Source organism: Malania oleifera, chromosome 2 (genome assembly GCF_029873635.1).
Source record: "Malania oleifera isolate guangnan ecotype guangnan chromosome 2, ASM2987363v1, whole genome shotgun sequence".
NCBI classification, from domain to species: domain Eukaryota; kingdom Viridiplantae; phylum Streptophyta; class Magnoliopsida; order Santalales; family Ximeniaceae; genus Malania; species Malania oleifera.
In genome coordinates, this window is record NC_080418.1 from 65492733 (window position 1) to 65518239 (window position 25507).

At 34.1% G+C, this 25507-nt stretch overlaps 1 protein-coding gene across 1 annotated transcript in view; it reads left to right on the plus strand.

The window, feature by feature from the left end:
- Window positions 1-3660, plus strand: part of LOC131149517 (cytochrome P450 CYP72A616-like) — a 54995-nt gene extending 51335 nt beyond the window's left edge. Inside the window, exons 4-5 of the mRNA XM_058100029.1 lie at window positions 2049-2445; window positions 3083-3660. Coding sequence (XP_057956012.1) covers window positions 2049-2445; window positions 3083-3505 — 820 coding nt within the window. The 3' untranslated portion in view covers window positions 3506-3660. The remainder of the gene's footprint in view (window positions 1-2048; window positions 2446-3082) is intronic.
- Window positions 3661-25507: the final 21847 nt, after the last annotated feature.

Genomic DNA, 25507 nt, shown 5'->3' on the forward strand with positions numbered 1-25507 from the left:
GTTGGCCTAACCAACGAACTACTCCAGCAGACTTTAAGAGAATCTTCCCAAGAGTAGCATTGCGGCTTCCGATCGTCGAACCAACGAGAATTGAAGCCAAAAATGAAGAGAGATGGAGGGGGAGACGAAACTTAGAGAGAGAGAGAGAGAAACTTGCTGCATGAAATTTCGCTGAAATCCCGATGTTGGTATATTTATAAAATGCTGATTTGTCGACAAGACATGTCACCTCATCAATGAGTCCGTGAAGGGAGTTTGTCGGCGAACTAGTAACCCTCGTCGACGAACTTCAGGCTCTGTCAAACTTCATCTCGATAAGTTCTCATCGATGAGACACGAGTCCACGTCGACGAGCCCAAGAAGCCTGTTTGTCGACGAGCACTTTGCACTTGTCGACGAGACCCTGCTGAGTCCCCCTTTGAAAAATACTTCTCTCTCCTTTCTTTTATTATTTAATTATTATAATTCTTCAGGTCTTTACACTTATGTCATTATGTGTTATTAAAGACTGATGGATTGCTAACCTATTGGTCGGCATAGTTGTTATTTAAATAGACAGTCATCTAGTTTTGAGCTTTTTTTAACACTCTAAAGTGTGGGGAATTTCCTTTAATTTGTGTGTGTGTATATACTGAGGTTGGCATCCCCTTGATGCTTTTATATGAAATTTCTTTACTATGAAACTAATATTCATTATTGGACCATGACCTAACATCTGACACAATGTAGAAAGGTTAAGTTGAGTGGTACCATGGGTGGAATGCTTATAAAAAAAAGAAAGAAAGAAAATTTGGGCCATAACTCAATGTCTCAGCCTATTTGGAAGGCTTAGTTTGAGAAAACTATGAATAAAATCAGGATGATAAATAAATAAGCAAACAATTTTTTAACCAAAATTTTGACATCTAGGCTAATATGAAAGTTGTAAGTTAAGCAACCCACGGGACTATAAATTATTACATATATGAATAAAAATGAAATGAAAAATTTAGTAAATGTTTACTTATGTTGTTTTGAATGTAGAACTAAACCTGTTGTAGTTAAAAAACCTCTATGACAAGGAGATATTCAAAACCAATAGAAAACAATACTTTTAAATAAAAAATCATGCTACCACCATTCTTTTTATTTCACCATACAAAAAAATTGAAACAAATCCTCCCATAATAAACAAAACATGATAAATCCTAAGAATGCTCGTACCAATTATCTCGTGTGAGTAAAAAAATCCAATACCCTTATTCATATATTATACATACTTTTGACAAAGTAAACAAAATTGAATTCCCTTAAATGACTAATTTTTGAAAGAAGGACAACAAAAATGCAAGACAAAAGGATGTCTACTTCCATCCCCAATGTGCTTGCCCCATGGGAGGTGTTGCATTGCACTACCCTAGTGATGTCTACTTCCTCCAAAGGGTTTGTCCCATGGCACGTCTTGTGTTATAGTACATCTTATTTTTTTCTATTTCAATCCTAATTTAGGTCAACTCATTTCTTGTTAATTTTTTAATGTAGCAACTTCACATTAGGTGAAAACTATTCTTTAAAAAAAATAATAAATATAGGCCCAAAGTAGCTTTGTAAGATCAAACTATCTACAAGGGATTAATGATTTTGGACTTAAACCATGTAAAGTGAAATCTGACTTTCTAATTACCCAATTCCAAATCTTCATCGACTTGACAAGATATGTTCATCAAAGCAAATCTAAGGAGGTGCAAGTAAAAATGAGATGTCTACACTTAGCAAATCCATACATAAAGTTGCATAGAAACAATTAAAATTAGAAAAATATGATGTAATATATGTATATTTTCTTTTCCTCTAAAAATGTTTTTCAGCGATGAAAATGATGCGAACATTCTTAAGTAGTTTCTTCGTAAGAAAAAAGTGATACCCTGAAAAGGATAAATTTTTTGCAAACATTACCAGTATAGAATTTTCACATTATTGAGAAAATGTTAACTTGATATGCTTTAATTTTTGTTTGTTTCATTGATACATCATCATGAAAATATTATGGACATCGTGTTACTTTGCAGTTTGTACAGGTTTTTATTTCCCACGAAAACTCATAAGAGAATGAGGCAAATCCACAAAGAAGTTAAAGATATATTAAGGGGTATAATAGAGAAGAGAAAGAAGGCTATTCAATTAGGTATTGATAATCAGGATGACTTGTTGAGCTTACTACTGAAATCTAACGATAATTACCTTCAAGAGAGCAAGAACCCAAATGCTGGAATGACAATAGAAGACGTGATAGAAGAGTGTAAGCTATTTTACTTTGCTGGTCATGAATCCACGGCAAATTTGCTCTCATGGACAATGATTCTGTTAAGCATGCACAAGAACTGGCAAGAGCGCGGGAGAGAGGAAATTTTAAAAGTGATGGGGAAGAAAAAACCAAGTTTTGATGACTTGAGCAGCTTGAAGATGGTAAGTATTTTGTTTTTGAAAATTTCTATTGCTTTATTAAAGCATTAAAGGGAATAATTTTGTTGCATTTTACTAAAATAAAAAATGACCTATTCATGATCTGGAACAAATTAAGACATGATGACAAGACAAATCATCACCGTAATTAGTGATATAAGATTAGATCTAAGTTGCATATTTATGTATTTGAAAATTTTGCCATATCATGAAGTAATAGCACAAAACAATGATTTTGTACTAAAATCAGTAACATACCATGAAGAAATAGCATAAAATTACTGTCAAGTCCCAAAAAATAAAAATAAAAATGATAAATTATGAAATTATAAGACTTTTATTGTTAAAATTTTGAGTAATGACATCTTCTAATTTTTTCAAACAAGGAAAACAAATAAATTTCCTTTTTTCTTTTTCTTTTTTGAGTTGAAGAACCTTGCAATGCATATTTCATTGATTCTATTGTGCATACGATTCATAACTAGTTTAGTGTAAGACTCAATACCAAAATTTTCACATATCGGTTGTTTTTCTTTTTTTGTTTTTCCCTTTGTGATTGAATTAGTATTCTTGACCTTGAAACCATGTATTGAACTTCTCTATACTAATTACACTATTTTCATAATTAATCTTGTCAAAGGTGAATATGATCTTGCTTGAGGTTCTTAGATTATACCCACCAACCTCTTTTATTCGAAGCACTTATCGAAAGACCAAGCTAGGACATCTCAAGCTTCCAGCAGGGGTCCAAATTTATATGCCAATATCTCTTGTCCACCGAGATCCTGAGCAATGGGGTGAAGTTGCATTGGAGTTCAATCCAGAGAGATTCTCAGAAGGGGTTTCAAAGGCGTCCAAGGATCAAATGTCATTCTTTGCATTTGGTTGGGGACCAAGAATATGCATTGGACAAAACTTTGCAATGCTTGAAGCTAAATTGGCTCTTACTTTTATCTTGCAAAATTTATCCTTCAACCTTTCTCCATCCTACACTCATGCTCCTTCAATTGCTATAACCTTGCATCCTGGTAAAGGTGCCCAAGTCATCTTACATAAGCTTTGATGTGATTACCAAATTTGTGCTTTTGAACATTTTATTAACTATTTACATTGATGGTATGAAGCATTGAAGGGGTCATCACTAGTGATAATTTATGTAATTGAAGTCTTTATTTATGCTCCATTAAACTATCATAAAAATTATGTCTTGTAAAGTAATACTTGTGTCATTTATTATCTCTTATTGATGAAGAGAAAGTTAAGGTTTGTTAGGTTGAACTACATGGGAAATTGTTAGAATTCATTACTAGCTAAAGAGGTATAGAAATCATCCCAAAGAAAGTCTCAACAATTGAATAGTTAAAGCCCCATTTTATGCAAAAACAAGTTCGAAGGCTTCTAGGAAGGTTGAACAACATTGCTTGATTTATATTTTAGTTGACAACTACTTGCGAACCAATTTTTAGGCTATTAAATAAAAACAATCCAATATAGATTGCAATGATAAGTTCCATAATGTTCTTAAGAAAATCAAGGGATACTTGAAGGGTCCACTAATCTTGATGCCTTTGCCTCTTAGAAAAAACATTGATTTTGTACCTAATTGTGTAAAAGAATCCATGGGATGCATGCTTGATCAAAATGATGGGTTTGAACGCAAAGAAAAAGCAATATACTATCTGAGCAAGAAATCCAATCAATGTGAAGCTAGGTACTCGATGGTGGAATGGACATGTTGTGTGCTTGCCTAGGTAGCCCACTATTTAAGGAAGTAATCAAGTGGAAGATGTATTTTGACGATGGTGTTGCAAATACGAACTATTGTGGAATAGGGGCAGTTGAGAAGTAAGGTATAATCCCAAGGGGGGGGGGGTGAAATGGGTTTTTAAAACTTCTTTAGAACTTTAGTTTAATCCTTGTTGATTACAACCATACTCTCTAATCAGCAACACAATTCTTATTAAATCACTGATTTATATTAACCAATAAAAATGATGTTTCTTATTCAACTTCTAGAATTTTAAGAGATAAAATATTAGATCAGTTTTAAATACCAAAAATAATATTAATTTCATAAAATTATCTTAAGTGTCCTTGCACTTTTGTTTCAATAGAATGATGTATTAAACTCAGTTTTACTATTTAGCACTTCAATATTTGAATCTAATGCTTCAATATATGATCAGATTTTCAGAATCAATTTTTCTTATAAACAATGAACAATGATAGCTTCAATGAATAGTTCTAATAAATCAATATGGAGATTCTTTGTAAAATCGATGAGATAAGCACAAGATTTAAGTCAGTTGTGTATTTCAACAATTTCAGCTTTCAAAAATTTAATCCAATAAAAAATCAGGAAACTTTTCAGTGTTCAATAATATCCAAACTTCCAGGAAATATTAAAACATCCATGCAGTTAATATGTTTGTAGAAATTCAAAGACATTTAGGGAAGAGGAGAGAGACACCAAATTTTTACAAGGTTCGGCCAACAGTCTACGTCTTTGCCTCAAGCAATCGCTGTGTGGATTTTCCTTTCCAACTTATTTATAGGCCAAGTTACAACCTCTCTGTATCAGGTAGAGATCCCTCTCTAACAAGGATACCCCTTATCGTTAGCCAACGATTCAACAACCCTAAATCGTCAAACAACAAGAGAAATAAGAAACAACTTGTGTACAAGAAAAGCTTTTAACAAGAGCAGATTAGTACAGTTGAATTCCAATATACTTCAATCAAAAATCAATATAAAAGAGTGAAGCTGTGAAGCCCCAATTTTTTTCGTACAATTTTTTTCCCAATAATATATGAATTTTCACTCTTCATCCACAACACTCACAAATCGGCCACGTCAACAACCCTACTACCATTCATATGACCCGACCCGCATTGGGTACAGGGTAAAAAGTCATTTCATTATTACAACCTAACAGCGGAAGACAGTATAATTACATTATCCAAAATACAATACCCAGAGTATCTACAAACACATATATACATCACCATCACAAACTCAAATCAACCCAACTCTAGGGGAAATTACACATCCCCTAATACAAAACTCACCCTGTGTGTCAGGGTCCCAGCTCCCTATGATCACGGAGCTCTATCACCTGGCCTATCCTCGTTCCCTGAAAAATTTAGATAATTTGGGTGAGACTCATCTCAGTAAGAAGGAATAAATTATTTACAGTGTGTGGCCATATGAGTTCAGTTATAACATGCTTTACTTTTTTTTTCAAAACAACATTTCATCTGAGAAAATACACTGATATTCACATTCTCATAATCATATAGATATACAACACAAGCTTTTATAAGTTTTAAAACCATTTTTCAAGTTTATTCATTTCCAACACACATAATTACTTGTGAAATTCCTGAGAATAGGAAAGATTGTCTGCCCATGTAGGTAGCTTCCCTCTATCCTAACACGTTATGTAGCTAAGAATGGCCACATTTGATACCTATCAGGGCACTCACCTTACTCAGTAAGCCCTCAGGCGGAGAGTTTCACTTTGCCTCAATTATTTATTTTATAAAACACACACTCTTTCATTTTTCATAATCATTTCCCATTTCAACTCATTACATATTTATGTATACATAAATTCACATTTATGTACTTTACATAACACATTAGATCACATAATTCCAATTTTCAACACATTCACGATTTCCATACTAAGCATACCTCTCCAATGGCATCAGTAGGAATCTCACAACACAATTTCCATACTGAGCATACCTCCCCAATGACATCAGTAGGAACTTCATAACACAATTTCCATACTGAGCATACCTCCCCAACGACATCAGTATGAACTTCACCACACAATTTCTATACTGAGCATACCTCCCCAACGGCATCAATAGGAAATTCACCACACAATTTCCATACTGAGCATACCTCCCCAACGACATCGGTAGGAACTTCATACACACAATCTCCCTACTGAGCATACCTCCCCAACGACATTAGTAGGAACTTCACACACACACACACAGAGTCTCTTTACTAAGCATACCTCCCCAACGGCATCAGTAGGAACTTCACACACACACACACACACACACAGTCTCCATACTGAGCATACCTCCCCAACGGCATCAGTAGCAACTTCACACACACACACATAGTCTCCATACTAAGCATACCACCCCAATGGCATCAATAGGAACTTCACACACACACACACACACACACACACACACAGTCTCCATACTGAGCATACCTCCCCAACGACATCAGTAGGAACTTCACACATACACATAGTCTACATACTGAGCATACCTCCCCAACGACATCAGTAAAAACTTCACACACGCACACACAATCTCCATATTGAGCATACCTCCCCAACGACATCAGTAGGAACTTCGCACACACACACACACACACACAGTCTCCATACTGAGCATACCTCCCCAACGACATCAGTAGGAAAGGAATACCACCCACCTGCAATTATTGTGCGGTATTGACATATTATCAATCATATTTCAGTATATCTCAATTCAATTTAATATAAATATTCTCATTATTTTCTGTGCACATTTCATCATCTCATAATAGTATATATCATATTTCACATATTTTCACATTTTCCAAAATACTCATATCAGTAATTTGTACAAACTCATTTTTCATGTAAATAATTTCTACTCACGTATAAATATCACATTAATCATTCTCATTTCAATATTTTCTCAGAAAATACACATAATTATATTTCACATTTTTCAACACATGTCATGTGCCACACAATTTTCATCTAATACTCATAATATGTTAATTTCACACTGCAAAGCATCACAATTTAATGTTACTCAAATGCCACACAATTTATCTAATATTTATATCATAATAATTTTCAGGCAAAATACCATATGTTCATTTTCACATAATAATTCACATATTAATTCTAAAAATACTGTTATAATTTATTCCTTTTACCTGACTTATTGAGAGTCTCATTAGGACCCAAATCCTACGCCCTTGGCGCCCAAAATTCAACTCCTGAAATTTACATTTTCCCTAGATTAATCAATTCATTTCCCCAAAATAATACTCATCTAACCTTCCCTAGGCTCCATATACCTCAAATTAAAATTTAAACTAATATTTGACACCCCTACTTAATTTTATGAATTTTGCATGCGAGTCCCAAAATTACACCCGCGGTGCTCACTCGGACCCTAAATTCTGAAAATTCTACTTCAATTCCAGATGCTTAACATTTTAGCATTTCGAAATTAACCCTAATTAATTAAAAATAAGCCCCTTAATAACCCCCTACCCCAAATTTAGGGTTTTGCCCATGACGACCCCATGAGAATTCCGTCCTGTTAGATTTGTAGAGAATCATCCCTAGATTCTCGTGGTGGTGTCCGTTCGTCAATCAAACTTATAATTTGCGAGAAGTTAAAGAAAAAGAGGAAATTGGCTTACCACAGGAGATACGTCTACGCCGCTCCTACCACCGATCCGTTCTGGTAGAAATGACGGCAGCGGAGAATGAAGTTCAATGGTATCTTCTGATTGTCGATCGGGCAAGAATCCGCCACGTAACTGAGGAGAGAGGGAGAGAGAACGAGAGGAGAGGAAGAGAAATTCAGAGAGAGAGAGAGAGAGAGAGAGAGGCGTGCAATTCACAGAATTCACCTGAAGCTTCTTTGAAGCTTAAGGTGAATATATATATATATATATATATATATATTAATATAATATTAATAATAATATATTTTTATTAATTAAAATAAAAATAAATTCTAATTATTATTTTTTCTTTTTTCTATAAATTGGATTAATTAATTTTTTTTTTATTTTTTTATTTGGGAATCACTCCGCTAATCTTTTATATCCCTTTTTGGGGGTTATTATAGAAGCTCATATTTTTATCACCAGGATTCTGATTAGATTTGAAAAACTCAATAGAAGAGATTAGAAACCGTGAGTTTGTATCAACAAGAACACAACAAAACTTTAGAAAATATTTGAGCAAGAAAGCTTTGAAGAGTAGAAAGAATATAGATTGATTGGTGCTTGTAGGTATGTATGATATTTAGGTTTACCATGTATCTATAGATAGATAAAATTAATTTTCGTATTCCCCAAGTTTCTTAGAGTGTTTCCCAAGTTTTCACAAGGTTTGGGGACCAAGCAATCCAATCTGGAAACTTTCCCTCATTGTTTTAATTTGAAAGTTATGAAGGTCAGTTGACTGAGACTATCGGGGTCAGTCGCCTGATCTTTTATAAAACCACAAATTTTGAAAGTTAGTGTAGTGTCAGTCGCTTGATCCTAAATGGTCAGTCGCTTGAGCTTTTACAGTTCAGTATATTTCAAAAGTTAGTACTGAGTCAGTCGCCTGAGCCTGAGAGATCAGGCGCCTGATTCTATTCTGTTTGCTTAAATTTTTTAGCATAATTAAGTTAGTCAACTAAAGAAACATCATCAGTCGTCTGATCTTACAACTTTCAAAAATTTTCAAAAAAATTGATTTTAATCTTTAATCTTGGAAAACTTAATTGAGTATTTAAAACATTTTTCTAGGGTGTTCAAAAATAGATCTCTAAGTCCATCATGATTCCTAAGAGTTTCAAAAATTTATATTGAGGTTTGCGAAATACCTACTGTTAGGGTAACTAGGTTTTTCAATCTTGTTTTGATGATAATAAACGTAGATGGTTTAACATGTGTGTTATTGAGTGATTCTATTTCAGGTATATATAATCTGATCACTCACATTTGACATAGATACAAACTTGGAAATTAAAGAGAAGTCAAGTGAAAGTTTCTTCAAGACATCAAGCATCAAAGGTAAAGCTTGAAGATAAAGAAGAACTCAATGAAAAGCTTGAAGTATCTTAAAGCTTGAAGATGAAAAGACCAAAGCATGGAGACTCAAATTTTTCAAGATTAACAAAAAGTTTAGAAGTCTTCATGTAAGTTCTTTAATATTTAAATATCTTATGAAAAATTGTTGGCGCTCTTTTGGGGACAAATATGGACTTAATAGACCAATTTCAAAACCCTAGGAATATTTTATAAAAAATTAAACCATGAGAGCAAAACTAGAATTAAAAAAAAAAAACTAAAAAGAAAAACCAGTCAATGGTCTGTCCAATCGACTGACTTAACAAAGGAAAAATCACCCAGCCGACTGACAGTTAGTCGACTAACCCAAAAAGAACTCTGTTTTGGCAGCTGACTGACAATTTCTTGAATTAATTTCTGGGAGACAAAATGGTGTCAGCCGCCTATCCAGCCGACTGACTTTGTGAATTTGCACTACCTAGTTGCCTATCCAGCCAACTGACTCCACGGGCTTTTGAATTTTTAAACTACAAAGGGAAAATTTCAAAAATTAGTTTTTCAAATAAGAACGTTGTAAAAACTTAGAGGACAGTCCAAGTCACTTTGGGAACAAGGAAACTAAGCCTAGAATGCCTATAAATATTTCCTTAATCTCAAGATTTCAAAGAGACAAACAATTACACAACACACTTGTATCAAATCTCTCAACCTCTTTCAAAGCTTTGAATTGCTCAAACTCTTGCTGAAGAGAGATCATCTGAATTGCTGTTGAAATACCAACCCAAGGTTCTCATATTGACATTTCTCAAATCACAAAGGTACCCTTGGTGAATTCTACTCTTGAGTTTCAATTTTATTTCTTTGTGGTATTTAAATTATTGAAGTACCTAGAGCTGAAATTGTACTAATCTACCCTATTCTGAAAGTGCTTTGTACGCAGTATTTTCTTCATATTTTGTGTAGTTCTTGGACGGTTCAAGATGTTTGGATGGTTAACTAAGCAAGGGAATATTGCTTAGAGAGGCGAGCTCTAGCCTAATTAAGGAGTGACCGAACGAGGGGACATCGTTTGGAGAGGTGGGCTCTGGCCTAATTAATCAGTGACCGAACAAGGGGACATTGTTTGGAGAGGCGGGCTCTAGCCTAATGAAGGAGTGTGTAAAGGTTTTGTTCTGCTCGGTAAAGGAACTGCGATAGTGGAACCCTTTGGTGGTTTGCCAAGGGCGAGGGCGTAGGCTGTGTTGAAGTCGAACCTTGTAAAATCTTGTGTTCCACTCTCTTTCCCTTACTCTTTACTTTTAGTACATATACAATTGCGTGGATGGTTTAATTGATAAACATACAAACTATGTAGTTTGGAAGTTAAATAAACTTAAGGTTTAATTTTGATTTGGGATTGCAAAAACCGAATGGGAGTACGTTAGTTAAACCTTACTTTGCAGAAACCATACGGGACTACTTTACTTGGTTAAACAACCAAAGATAAATTTACCAAGAGTTTATTTGAATTCTAAATATTTGGAAAGAGTGATTGGATTTTATATTGAACATCATATTGAAGAAGCAAATTCATTAATACAGGGTTTGATTCAAATTCACTATAGGGTTGCAAACAAAAAAAAAAACTGAAAGTTAAATTGTTTAAAGTTTGATATTGATTGGAGTGTGTTTATATTCCAAGAGTACTGAATCTTGAATGCTTTCATCAATTTAAATAGTGATGCAGTTATCTTAATCTTGACTTGGTTGTTTTTGCTTTCCAATTGTGTTTGATTGGTTTGGATAGTGTGGTTGAAGATTGAATGTTTAATTAGTTGTGTTGTGATTGTATAAAAGAAACCAAGTTATTGTGTGTTTGACAAATTAAACAAACAAGTCAAAGAATTGATTAAACAATAAAAGAAGTTAAGTATTCTTAAAAGGAATTAAAAGAATGTTTTTAAAACCCAATTCACCCCCCTCTTAGGAAGCTATCCTAATTTCAATTGGTATCGGAGTGGGGTTATAACAAATCCTAACAAGTAGTTATAAAAAGATCTATATGGCTAACTTAGGCATAGCTCCCTTTGGAGAGGGACAATCTTCAACTAGGCCTCCTATATTTTGTGGTATAAATTACATGTTTTGGAAAAAGAGAATGCAAATCTATCTCCAAACTATGAATTGGAAAGTATGGGAAGTTGTTATAGATGGAGATCAAATTCCTACTAAGATAGTAGGTGGAAAACAAATTCCCAAGGAGAAAAGAGATATGACCGATATAGACTATAAGATGTTGCAAGTTAATTCAAGTTCCATGAATGCTCTATATTGTGCTTTAGATGCAAATGAATTTAATAGAATAATGACTTGCATATCAGCTAAGGAGATATGAGACAAATTAGAAGTAACATATGAAAGAACTATTGATGTTAGGGATAATAAGATCGATATGCTTACAAGTGAATATGAAGCCTTTAGGATGAACCCAGATGAATCCATAACTAATATGTTTATTAGGTTCACTCACATAATCAATTCCCTAAATGCACTAGGAAAAACCTATACTACTTATGAGATGATAAGGGAAATTCTTAGAGGGTTGCCACCTAAATGGGAACCAAAAGCCACTGCTATAACGAAAGGAAGAAATCTGAAAATCAATTTCTTAGATGAGCTTATAGGTTCTTTACTCACATATGAAATGACAATAAATGAAAAGAGTGGCAAAACTAAAGCCCAAAAAACAATAGCCTTCAAAGCCTCAAAGGAAAACTCAAGTAGTGAAGAAGAGATGGATGAAGATGAAGTAGCCTTCATATCTAAGAAGCTAGCAAAAATTCTAAGAAAGAAAAATAAATTCAAAAGAAAATCCAAATATGAATCCGATGAAGAAGAAGAAGAAGTTAGCAAGAAATCAAAGAATAAAACTCCTATGTGTTACAATTGCAACAAAGCTAGACATATTAAACTAGAATGTCCACTACTAAAGAAAGGATCTAAGAAGAAAAAGAAAAAGGCCATGAAAGCCACTACTTGGGACATGATGAGTACAAGTAGTTCAGAAAATGAATCAAGTGACCAAGAGGTTGCTTATACTTGCTTTATGGCTTGGGATGATGAGAAAAGCTCTTAAGTCAAACCCTTAGATAATTCTTGTAGTAATTCATCTAGTGAATCCAATGATGAGGGTATGCCATCTTATGATGAACTACAAAATGATCTATTCAAAGTACATAAGATGCTTATCAAAGTAAATAAACAAAATGCTTCATTGAAGAATAAGAGTGAAGGATTAATGAAAGAGTTAGAATCCCTTAGAAATGTTGAAAGAGAAAAGGATTCAAGGATCAAGAAAATAGAAAATAAGTATGAAGCTGCAATAAAAGAAATAGAAGCTAAAACTTTTGCTGAAAAGGAAAACAACTTGAAAATTAGGAAATTAGAAAGCAGGAATGACCAAATGATAGAAGACCTTCGATCCCTATCCCCTACGGTATATGAGAAAGATATGTATATTTATGAATTAGAGAATAGAATCATAAAATTATCTCTAGAGTTGGAGAAATCAGTAAAGAAAGTTGACAACAAGAAAGAGATGGAGATAAACGATCTCAAGAGTCAAATCAAAGATAAGATCATTTATAACTTCACTAAAGGAAAAGAAAATCTTGATAAGATGATTGGCTCACAAAGAATGTCATTGAACAAAGAAGGCATTGGTTTTAATGGAGTTGAAAATAAAAGGAAAAAAAATCTGTACATGGGATATTTCTCAAAAGGATCCAAAGACCATGCAAACACGTCTTCTAATGCCTACACTAACACCATATGTTATCAATGTAAGAAAAAGGGACATATAAAGTTTGAATGTCCATTTAAAAGAAAGAGCATTAAAACAAAACAAGTATGGAAGATAAAAGAAACATCCCTTGTGAAACCTACCGGACCCAAAAAGGTATGAGTACCAAAAGTAAAATAATAACTTCATACAAACATAAAGAAAATAGCATTGTCGGTCCAAAATCATAGGATGATTTTTTACAAGGCTTAAACTTAAGAAAACATTAAGAAAATATCAAATTAAGCTTATTACATAGGTGTCTTGAATAAGAAGAAGATATTTGAGAATGAAAGCTATATACTACATGTTTACATGTCTATATGATATCCTTCCTATTTATGTGATGTGTTGATATTCTATATGCTACATGACTTGACTTATATTGATAATTTATGGCTCACTATGTTGAAAATTTGAGCATGAGATTATTGTGTATAAGCATGGATTTTGATATGAGATTAATTCTTGACCATGCATGCTATTGATGAATCATATGGATAAACTTACTACTTTTACTATTGATATCTATGAGCTATGAAAGATATAATAGTTATATTGGTATCCATGAGCTATGCATAATGTGATAATGACTTTGGTATCTATAAAGTATTTTTGACACCACATTTTAAAAATTTTAATTGGTATCAAAATTTAAAAGCTCACTTAGTATCACAATTTAAAAGTTCAATTTGTCTTTGAGCATGACAAGTATGATTATGTCTATGAGCATGATATGACATTGATGATATTAGCATGATGTTGATATTTGATACATGACATGATTAAATGTTTTGAAACATAGGATGATAAATGCAAAGTTGGTAACAAAACTGAATGTATTGAATTTAGGGAGAGTTATGACTTACTGCTTATATTATGATAATTTCCCTATTAATCAATTGATATCATGAATTAAATTTAAAATTTTAAATTGGTATCACAAAATCATCAATTGGTATAAAAAATTGGTATCTTGAATAATATCAAAGGGGGAAAAAGCTGTTAGTAAAGATATTACATTCTATACATGTTATATTGAAAAATAATAACTTGAGTGTGTACATATGGTTGATATGCCTGATATGCTTAGAATGTGTTGTTATTTTGTTTCTCTTTTGGGTTGATGTCCAAAGGGGGAGAGTGTGTGAAAAGCAAACATAAAAGTGTTTGAATTCTATATATGGAATATGGAATGCATATGGAATGATGTATGGAATTATGATTATTTATGAATGGAATTATATCTATTTATGTGTGGAATGTTTATCCTTATAAATGATATAATGATTTATGTGCATCTAGGATGTATGGAAGAGTTATGGAATATGGCATGTATGGAAGATTTATGGAATATGACATATTTATGATCTTGAGGATCTTGAGTATATTGATATCTATGACTTTGAGCACATAATAAGGAATGCATATAGTTAGGGGGAGTTTTATCCCTATCTTTGCTTCTCATTTGTCATCATCAAAAAGGGGGAGATTGTTAGTCTAACTAGGTTTTTCAATCTTGTTTTGATGACAACAAATGTAGATGGTTTAACATGTGTGCTGTTGAGTGATTCTATTTCAGGTATTTATAATTTCATCACTCACATTTGACATAGATACAAGCTTGGAAATTAAAGACAAGTCAAGTAAAAGTTTCTTCGAGACATCAAGCATCAAAGGTAAAGCTTGAAGATAAAGAAGAACTCAATGAAAAGCTTGAAGTATCTTAAAGCTTGAAGATGAAAAGACCAAAGCATGGAGACTCAAAATTTTCAAGATTAACAGAAAGTTTAGAAGTCTTCATGTAAGTACTTTAATATTTAAATATCTTTTGAAATATTGTTGGAGCTCTTTAGGAACAAATATGGAATTAATAGACCTATTTCAAAACCCTGGGAATATTTTATGAAAGATTAAACCATGAGAGCAAAACTAAAATAAAAAAAAAATCCAAAAAGAAAAACCAGTCAATGGTCTGTCCAACCGACTGACTTAACAAAGGCAAAATCACCCAGCCGACTGACAGTCAATCGATTGACCCAAAATGAATTGTTTCTCGCCAGCCGACTGACAATTTCTTGAATTAATTTCTGGGAGACAGAATGGTGTCAGCCACCTGTCCAGCCGACTAACCTTGTGAATTTGCAGTACCCAGTTGCTTGTCCAGCCAATTGACTCCACGGGTTTTTGAATTTTTAAACTCCAACGGGAAAAATTGGTTTTTCAAATAAGAAAGTTGTAAAAACTTGGAGGACACACCAAGTCACTTGGGGAGCAAGGAAACTAAGCCTAGAATGCCTATAAATATTTCCTTAATTTCAAGATTTCAAAAAGACAAGCAATTACACAACACAATTGTATCAAATCTCTCAACCTCTTTCAAAGCTTTGAATTTCTCAAACTCTTGTTAAAGAGAGATCATTTTGAATTGCTGCTGAAATACCAACCCAAGGTTCTCATATTGAATTTTCTTAAATCACAAAGGAATCCTTGGTGAATTATACTCTTGAGCTTCAATTCTATTTCTTTTTAGTATTTAAATTATTGAAGTACCTAGAGCTGAAATTGTACTAATCTACTATATTCTAAGAGTGCTTTGTACATAATATTTTCTTTATATTTTGTGTAGTTCTTGGACGGTTCGAGGTGTTCAGATCGTTGGCTAAGCAAGGGGATATTGGTTAGAGAGGTGGGCTCTAGCCTAATTAAGAAGTGACTGAACAAGGGGAAATCGTTTTGAGAGGCGGGTTCTAGCCTAATTAAGGAGTGACTGAATGAGAGGACATCATTTGGAGAGGTGGGCTCTAGACTACTAAAGGAGTGTGTAAAGGTTTTGTTCCGCCTGGTAAAGGAACTGCGATAGTGGAACCCTTTGGTGGTTTGCTAAAGGCAAGGATGTAGGCTGTGTTGAAGCTGAACCTCATAAAATCTTATGTTCCTCTCTCTTTCCCTTACTCTTTACTTTCAGTACATATACAATTGCGTGGATGGTTTAATTGATAAACATACAAACTACGTAATTTGGAAGTTAAATAAACTTAAGGTTCAATTTTGATTTGGGATTGCAGAAACCGAAAGGGAGTACGTTGGTTAAACCTTACTTTGCGGAAACCATACGGGAGTACGTTACTTGGTTAAACACCCAAAGATAAATTTACCTAGAGTTTATTTGAATTCTAAATGTTTGGAAAGAGTGGTTGGATTTTATATTGAACATCATATTAAAGAAGCGAATTCATTAATATAGGGTTTGATTCAAATTCACTACACGGCTGCAACCCAAACAAAAACTGAAAGTTAAATTGTTTAAAATTTGATATTGATTGGAGTGTGTTTATATTCCAAGAGTATTGAATCTTGAATGCTTTCATTAATTTAAATAGTGATGTAGTTATCTTAATCTTGACTTGGTTGCTTTGCTTTCCAATTGTGTTTGATTGGTTTTGGATAGTGTGGTTGAAGATTGGATGTTTAATTAGTTGTGTTGTTGATTATATAAAAGAAACCAAGTTATTGTGTGTTTGACAAATTAAACAAACAATTCAAAGAATTGGTTAAACAATAAAAGAAGTTAAGTATTCTTAAAAGGAATTAAAAGAAAGTTTTTAAAATCCCAATTCACCCCTCTCTTGGGAGGCTATCCTAATTTCAATATGAAACTTCTTTTCACCATTGACTCTATTTATTATTATGGTAAATCAGTGTATCAAGATGTCAATCTGAGATCTTATTTCGGTTCGATACGTCCACCTACGAGACTAACCTTTGGCTTTCGTCTCGGTAGGTGTATTATTATACATTTTCCCAAAAGAACATTCAAGTTTTAAAATCCCAATTCACCCCTCTCTTGGGAGGCTATCCTAATTTCAATATGAAACTTCTTAAGATTCTAACTTTCTAAACACTAAGTGTTCATGCATTTTGATTCCATTCTTTAAGTCTATCTTTTCTTCATTCTTCAATAGACTTTAAGCTTCAATAGATCTTCTATTTTTGAGTCTAAGCTTTTAATGAGTTTCATCAAGCACTTGAACCTTTTTATTAAAACCACTTGAATCCTAAAATATCATCACTTAACCAAATATGTTAAGTTCTCTTGATTTATTATCATCAAAATAAGATTCTTAAACCTTGTTAGGCCAAAAATCTCCCCATTTTTTATGATGACAAATAAGGAGCAAAAATGGGTAAGCCTTAATAGGACCCCCCCTTACAATAAGCATAGTCTTAACAAAATTTGGAAAATAAGTCATTTATTTATATGATTGCATATTAGATTGTATCAAATTTGCATTCAGTTCATTAAACTTAGTTCAAGTTCATATTTCAAGATCATCAATGTGAAGGTTGTAGGGACCCAAAGAATAATAGTAATTTAATGATAAAAGAAAGGAGAGAAATGAGAATTTTTAAGGGGGTCACAGTAGGGTCTCGTCAACGAATGCGGAGCGTTCATCGACAAACAAGTTTCTTGGGATTGTCAACATGGACACGTTTCTCATAGTTGAGAAATTACTAAGAGAGTTGTTTTTGGGGGCTGAATTTCATCGACGAAGTGTAAGTGTTCGTCGACGAAATCTCTTCTTGGCCTCATCGATGAAGTGACATGTCTCATCGATGAAGGCTGGTGTATAAATATGCTAAAATCCGATTTCTGTGGGGAAATTTCATGCAAAACCCCTCTCTCTCTCTCTCTCTCTTTCTCTCTCTCTCTCTTTCTCTCTCTCTCTCTCTAAAGTTCAGCTCCCTCACCTTCTCTCTAGAAATCCAGCCTCATTTCACACCGGTTCGACAATCTGAAGCCGTCACGTTACTCTTGGGAAGATTCTCTATGAATCTGCTGGAGTAATTTATTGGTTAGGCCAATTTGGGCATCATCCCAAAATTTGGGTAAGTTAATTATTTTAAGTTTTATAAGGTATTTGATATTTCTAGACTGAGGAGGTATAGTAGATGAAATAATACTAAAGTTTTGTTGGGGAAAAATGTGAATTTCAGGGTGTTGAGCTGGGAACACCACAGGTGCAAATTTAGTTAAATTTGTGGGCTTCTCAGTGGCCTTGTAAGTGGATAAATTAAGCAAGTTTATTTTTATGAAAATTTATTATTTTAAAACAGCATGTATTTACAGTAATTATGTATATATCAGAATATTTGGGAATACTTCTGTTGAATAGGGAAACTGTTTTAAAATATTTAATCATAAATATATTCAGCTTAGGTATTCAATTTTAATATTATTTAAAATTATGTGGCATGAGTATCAATTTAAAAATATTATGTTATGTCAAATTTTCAGTAAAAGTATGCTTACAATAGTTTTTCAGGAAAACCATAAATAATATAGAAAATTATGGTTTCAACATTTTATGATAAACAATAAAAATTTCAGTTCAGTATATTATAATATACTCAACACAAGGCCGTGATTGATAGCCGGTGCAAGGCCGTAATTATGTATGTTATTCGGTGCAAGGCTGTAATTATGTATACTATTCGGCGAAAGGCCGTGATTATGTATGATATGTCAGAATTCAGAAAAGTGCTATCAATCTAGTTTCATGTTAAAAAGTATATGTAAACATACTATATGTTATCAGAACCTAGATGGTTTAGTTTAGATCAGTATTCAGGGCTCGGTACCGTAGTTATTCAGTTCAGTTCAGATTAGTGCTACCACACTTGCCAGTAGAGAGTGTGGGAAATGGATAGTTGATGTGACTTCAGTGTAGTGTTGTAGACGTTTCCCTGGCAGCCCAGACCAGGGTGGGGCAGGCCCATCGTATTTACAGACACATTTGACTTGGCAATGGTCGGTCAGCTATTGTCAGGTCTTGCCTTTGGGCTACACAACCCAATCATAGGGGGTATTACATGGCATCAGCTAGCTATCCATTCTAGGTAATATTTTAGTACTATCAGTCATAGCAAATGATTTTATAATAACTGAAATACAATATGATTTAACTTGATCATGATTATGTATGTTTTACCCAATATTGTGTCACAAGTTTTTATCCAGACATGTGTTAGGTATTGTTTATCTATTATAGCACAAATATACTCATACTGCCACACAACTGATATTAGTTTATTCTTCTTACTAAGAGGTGTCTCACTCCAACTTTCAAAACATTTCAGGGAATCCAGTTATATAGGCGAACTGAGCTCCGTGTCAATATAGGTAGTTCATACTACCCCAGTGGGAGGGTGAGTTGCTGAGCTAGGGTCAAATGGTTTTTTTGGATTATGGTCCTAGTTTTACCCTTTTGGTCTTTTTGGGATGTATATATGTAACGACCTGAAGAATACTAATATTTAAATAATAAAGAGGGAGGGAAATGGAAACAGAAACAGAAGGAGGCTGTAGATTTCGTTGACGACATTGCATTTCGGATATAATAACTCAGGAATTTTCCTAGGGCCTCGTCGACAAACACAGGGGATTCGTCAACGAGGGTACATAAGGACCTCGTCGACGAGGAAGCATTTCGTCGAAGAGAAAATACCAAGCAGTTGTTTTTCGAATTCTGAATTTCGTTGATGAGGAGATGGTATTCGTCGACGAACCTCCTTCTGGACCTCGTTGACGAGATGACGTGGCTCGTCGATGAAGTCCGCAGTATAAATAATGCAAAACCTCGGATTAATGCAGAAATTCAGCGCCGTTCTCTTTTCTTTCTCTCTTCTACGGTTCCTCTCCCTTCTTTCTTCGATTTTGGCCCCGTCAGACGCCGTATCGATGATCTGAGGCCACCACGAGGCTCCTAATGAAGTTCTTTTCAAGTTTTCTAGGGCGGATCATCGGTGGGATCGAGTTGAATTTCTCCCTAGGTTTAGGGTAAGGTCCTTTACTCGAAATTAGGTTTTCCAGCAGTTGTAGAAAATGAAGTAGATAGAGAATTAATGATGTTTTGTTCTAGTGAATGTGGTTTTCAGGGAGTTGAGTGGGAAACCCTACGGGTGTAGGAGCGATATTCAGTAGGGGCTTTCCAGTATTCAGGTAAGAGAAATATGCTATGCTAGGAAAACCCTTTTACGATTTCTATACAAAATATATATTTTTATCAAATTATTATTCAGATTATATATATATATTTATAGTTTCCAAAACCTAATAATATTAATATTTATTTGTGTGGCTTGAGTTGATAACTGAACAGTATTATATTTATAGAATTTGTCAATACCAAGTTTTTAGTTATTAACAGAAATACCATGATGTTTGCATGTTTATAGGATGACGAATTTTTCAGTATACATTATACTCAGAAGTATGCATTTTCAGTAATTACAGAATAATACGTTTATCAGTACTATAATGCCCCAATAAATAGATATTCAGATAGCAGTTCAGTTATACAAAAATTAGATTTTCAGTCAGTTTATTTAGAATTTCAAATAAATTCTATGGGGTTATGGTTGTTTTAGAAATCACAGTAAAAATAGTATATTACATATATCAATTACCTATATAGTATCAGACCTTGATGGATCAGACAGCAGAGCACGGTATTGTAGCTACAGATATCCAGTTCAGAGTGCAACCACATTACCCAGATAGTAAGTGATGTGAGGTCGATCGTGCCCATGTCGGGATAGGCTCTCCATTAGATATGGATTAAGGGGGCCGATCAGATTGTCGGAGTTCAGTTGACTTACCCTGGTCACCCAGCCAGGATTGGTCCTGCCTTCGGGCTGTACTACCATGTCATGAGGGGTTAAATCATGACATACAACCATCCAGGGAAAGTTTCTCAAATATTATAAGTACAAGTAGATTTCCAGAAATAGTAGTAGTATTATGAAAAGTACATTTATATAGTTTTAATATATGTTCCTTATACCAGCATTTAAGTTCTAGTTATTCATGATATTATTTTTAAAATAGATTATAAATACATAAATATAACTCCGTAGCCACACACTAGTAGTAGTATATTTCGTCTTACTGAGCGTTGGTTCATCCCAGTGTTGAATTGTTTTTCAAGTGAATCAGTTAGGTGAGTGGAGTAGGCTTGCAGGTAGAGGGGTTGTTGTACTGCCCTTTTTAGAGTGAGTATTATTTTTGAGTGGCATGTTTTGTAAACCCTTGGTATCTACAAGGGTAGTTTTCGAGAGAACAACAATGTTTGTATATTGTGGGATGATTTGACACTCTAGTATTATATTATGTGTGGTTTTATTTTATATGATTGGTCTTTTGTTGTTTAGGTTAATGATTGAATTTTAAAAAAAGATTTTATTTTATGAGCAGGTTGTTTCAATATATATATTTTACATATTAGTAGCACTCTAGTATTGTAACTGTTTGATGGTATGTATGTAATTTGTTTTTCTGCTACTTAGGTATCAAAGATGTATGACAGGTATATCCCTAGTACCCATGGGTCCAAGTTGATCATAATTATGTCAGTTTAGCAGGTTATGTGGATCATTACGTATGTCATTATTGAAAAAAAAAATTATTATGGAAAAATAGGCAGGCCGTTACAGTTTGGTATCAAAGCCTAGGTTGCTAGGTTTTGTAGACTTTAGAATGCAGCGGAAACAATACCAGAGTATAGGACGAAGGAATTTGAGGTTTTGTTTTGTAGTCTAGATGCAGGATTTCCGTAATGGCTTATGTGTCTTTCCTATGGTGACGATTTCAGGAAAGCCATAACAAACTATTGTCGGGTTGGGTATTTAGGTTGCAGGATTGAACCTTGAATTAAGAATAGAGATGATAAATTAATTAAGGATATGATATACTAGTTAGATGAAATGTGTTGGACATATTAGGGTAATAAGATCCTAAAGCCAAGTTTACTCTCTTTTCAAGATGGACCCTAGAGGTGGTAGTGCGCATGCAAGTGGTTGTGAGGGTCTTGGGCCCTTGGGTGCATCTGGTGGTGACTCAAACGCAATATTACGCAGCGTGGCTCAGCAAGTCATGACTGATATTTCCAGAAGCTCCAGGGAGTAGGGAGGTCAGTCTACAAGTCACGGTTGTATGATTAAGAAGTTTACAAAGATGAATCCTCCGACTTTCTCAGGAGGAACTGATCCTACAGCCGCTGAGAAATGGATGCAGGAGATTGAAAAGGTGTTGGCAATGCTGCAGTGTACTGAGGAGCAGAGGGTTCTATTTACTACGTATAAACTGACAAGAGAGGTCGAGAGATGGTGGACAGCAGTAAAACTCCTTGAGTAACAGAGGACAATGCCTATAGAGATGACATGGGACTGATTCAAAAAAATATTTTTTGACAGACACTTTTCGGCCTCTTCCAGAGATGTTAAGGTAGAGAAGTTCCTGAATTTGAAGCAGAGATAGCAAACAGTGCAGCAGTATGTGGTAAGGTTCATTGAATTATCTAACTTCGCCCCGTACATTATCCCAGACGAGATGAAGAAAGCAAAACATTTTGAAAGAGGCCCGAGGCAAGAATTATATAAGCAGGTGAAAATACTGAAACTGCAGGACTTTGTCGATTTGGTAGACAGAGCAGTTGTGGCAGAAGCTAGAGAGCAGATGGATGCTAAGGAACAGAAACAGAGAAAGAGATCCATGCCTACAGGTTTCCAACAGGGTTCTAGTCAGGGGTCATGGAAGAAGGGTGGTTAATCTAAGGATCAAAAGTAGGAGTCAGGGAGTCGTGGGTTCAGGGTACACAGTCATACCCAACTTGTCAGATTTGTGGAAAGAAACACCTGGGAGAGTGTCGTGCTGGGTGAGGTGTCTGCTATCGATGCAGGGAGGCAGGGCATATGATGAAAGACTGTCAGGCTTAGACTGAAGCTGCTCTTGCTCCTGCTCCCAGACCTTCTCGGGGAGGTTATCAGGAGCTTCGTGGAGGTCAGCAGAAGAACACAGCTCCAGCGAGAGTTTACACCCTAACACCGGGTGATGCTAAGACAGCCAGCGATGTGATGATAGGTATGATTAGTATCCTTTCATTTAAAGTTATTGTATTGTTTGATTTAGGTGCCACACACTCATTCGGCTGTGACAGTGCAAAGGAGAGGTTGTGAGGGTGGGAGGAGGCAACCCTAAAATAAAAAAAAAAGACTCATCTCTCTCCTTCTCACAGGGGGCCGCAGGGGGCTCCCTCTCCTACTCTCCACAGCCTCTCCGACGCCCTCACAACCTCACTCACGGCCTCACCCTTTTTCTAGTCACCCATCCCAACCGCCTAGCCATGAGTCACCCCACACACACACACATCACACACGGTTTACACAAAAAACTCATGCACACCTCACGACTACCTTCAAAGGTAAAGTTTCTTTTTTCTTTTTTATTTGTATACTTATTATTCAAAATCATTTTTCGGTCGCTATGTACATTTTTTTTTGGGATGCTAAAATGGTGGACAATCTAGCTAGTGCATGTAAAAGTTTGCTGTGATTGGCTTCACTAGGAAGTTATAGAAAGATGCAAAGAGGTAAGGGAGCATCAAGGATTTGAATAGCACTCCAAGAAATAGGCTCTCCCTTGAGTTGTTGATCACCTTGTGACAGATATGTATGTATTAATGATATTCTTGTATAGGTTTTTTTTATTACTTGTGGGTGTGTGTGTGTTTTTTTTTAATGATATTATATTATTGGAGTTTTTGTTGATATTCTCATTATTATTGGATATTTGACATATTGTATATGTATATTATTTAGGATATGTTGTAATATTATTGTTTATTGTTATTTTTATCATGTATATATTTAGGTAATATTGTGATATATTATTTCATATTGTTTTTATTATTATGGATAATGTTATTATATATATATATATATATATATATATATATATATATCTAGATTTATTATGGTTTATAATATCGTTTCTATTATCATGTACGTATTATGATTTTATATTGTATGTAATATTTTTTGTAATATTATGTATATAATTTTTAATCATTAATATGGTATTATTTAATATAGTATTTTTTTAGTATATATGGTATTATAGTCGTTATTATTTATTATGATATTTTTAGTATCCTAAGATATTTAATAGAACCTATTTTCAGTATCTTAAATGTTTAGTATTATGTATTTTCAATATGTTAATATTGTGGTATTTATTATAGTATTTTTTAAGTATATATGGTATTATTTATTATGGTATTTATTATCATTATTATTATTGTTATTATTATTATTATTCTAGTTTATATCATACATTTATATTTAATATTATTAATTGTGTTATTTTTAGTATTGTATATTTGTATTAACTTCTTATTATTATTATTATTATTATTATTATTATTATTATTATTATTATTATTTTATTTTTATGTTTATTTTTAGTATAAAATATTTTCTCGATTTTCATCAGTATGATTTCAAAAAAGGGTATAAGCTTTCAGGCTTCACGTACCCCAGTTCTGAGGGAATATATATTACATATATTTTTGTGTGATTTATTTCTTTAAATGTGTATTTCAAAAATTCACTAAAAGGGAGTAATTTTAAAGATCTATTAAATTAATTTTGTGATAATTCTTGATTAATTAGGTACCGTTCGTAAGAAAGGGCGCGTAGGGGGTGCTCATACCTTCCCCTCGCTTAACCGAACTCTCGACCCCAGTTTTGGTAACGCAGACCAATTCTACCCTTAACTGGGTAGTAATCTAGTGTTCTAACCACACTAAAAGGTTAGTGACAACTCCATTACACCATTTTTCTTGAAAATATAAAATAATTTTTTATTTCGCCGATCTCGGGGCACACGCACTCTAGGACGTTGCGACACTTCTTATATTTGACTTTGCCACGTGGACTTGTAGACGAGAAGAGAGGACGTGTCGATGAACCATGAAGAACACTCGTCGACAAGGCCGTGAGATCGTCGATGAGTTTCAGAACATCTCAAACCCTCATGGTTAATCCTCATTGACGAGACATGTATACTCGGCGATAAAGCCCAAAAAATCTCTCGGTGACGAGAAAATCTCGCTCGTCGACGAGCACCTGCTTGTTACCCTTTTACAATTTCTTTTTCCTTTATTCTATTTCCCCCTTTCCTTTTATTATCTTTCTTATTATTTTAAATATGTAAATTCTCCGGGTCGTTACAGAAGTTGCCCAAATTATGATCGTTAAGGACACATAAAGCATTATTAAAATTGTTTAAAAGCCAATTAGGAAAAATAACTACGTTTAAACAATTTTAATATCGATAAAAAATAAACAATCAGAGAGTTTTCGGGTGGCTGAACCTTGGCTTGGTCGCCCGAATAGATTCAGTTCAAAAAGCCACTTTTTAAGGTTCAGGTGCCTGGGTGTATGTTCGGTTTGCTGAATTGAAGTGATTTCATTCTGTTCGCGTTTCAGTCACTTGGTCTCTTATTCAGTTAACCAAACTCAAGTGTTCGATCGCCTGAGGCCATTTTGAACATGAATGTTCGGTTGGCTGAGTTGGTGAGA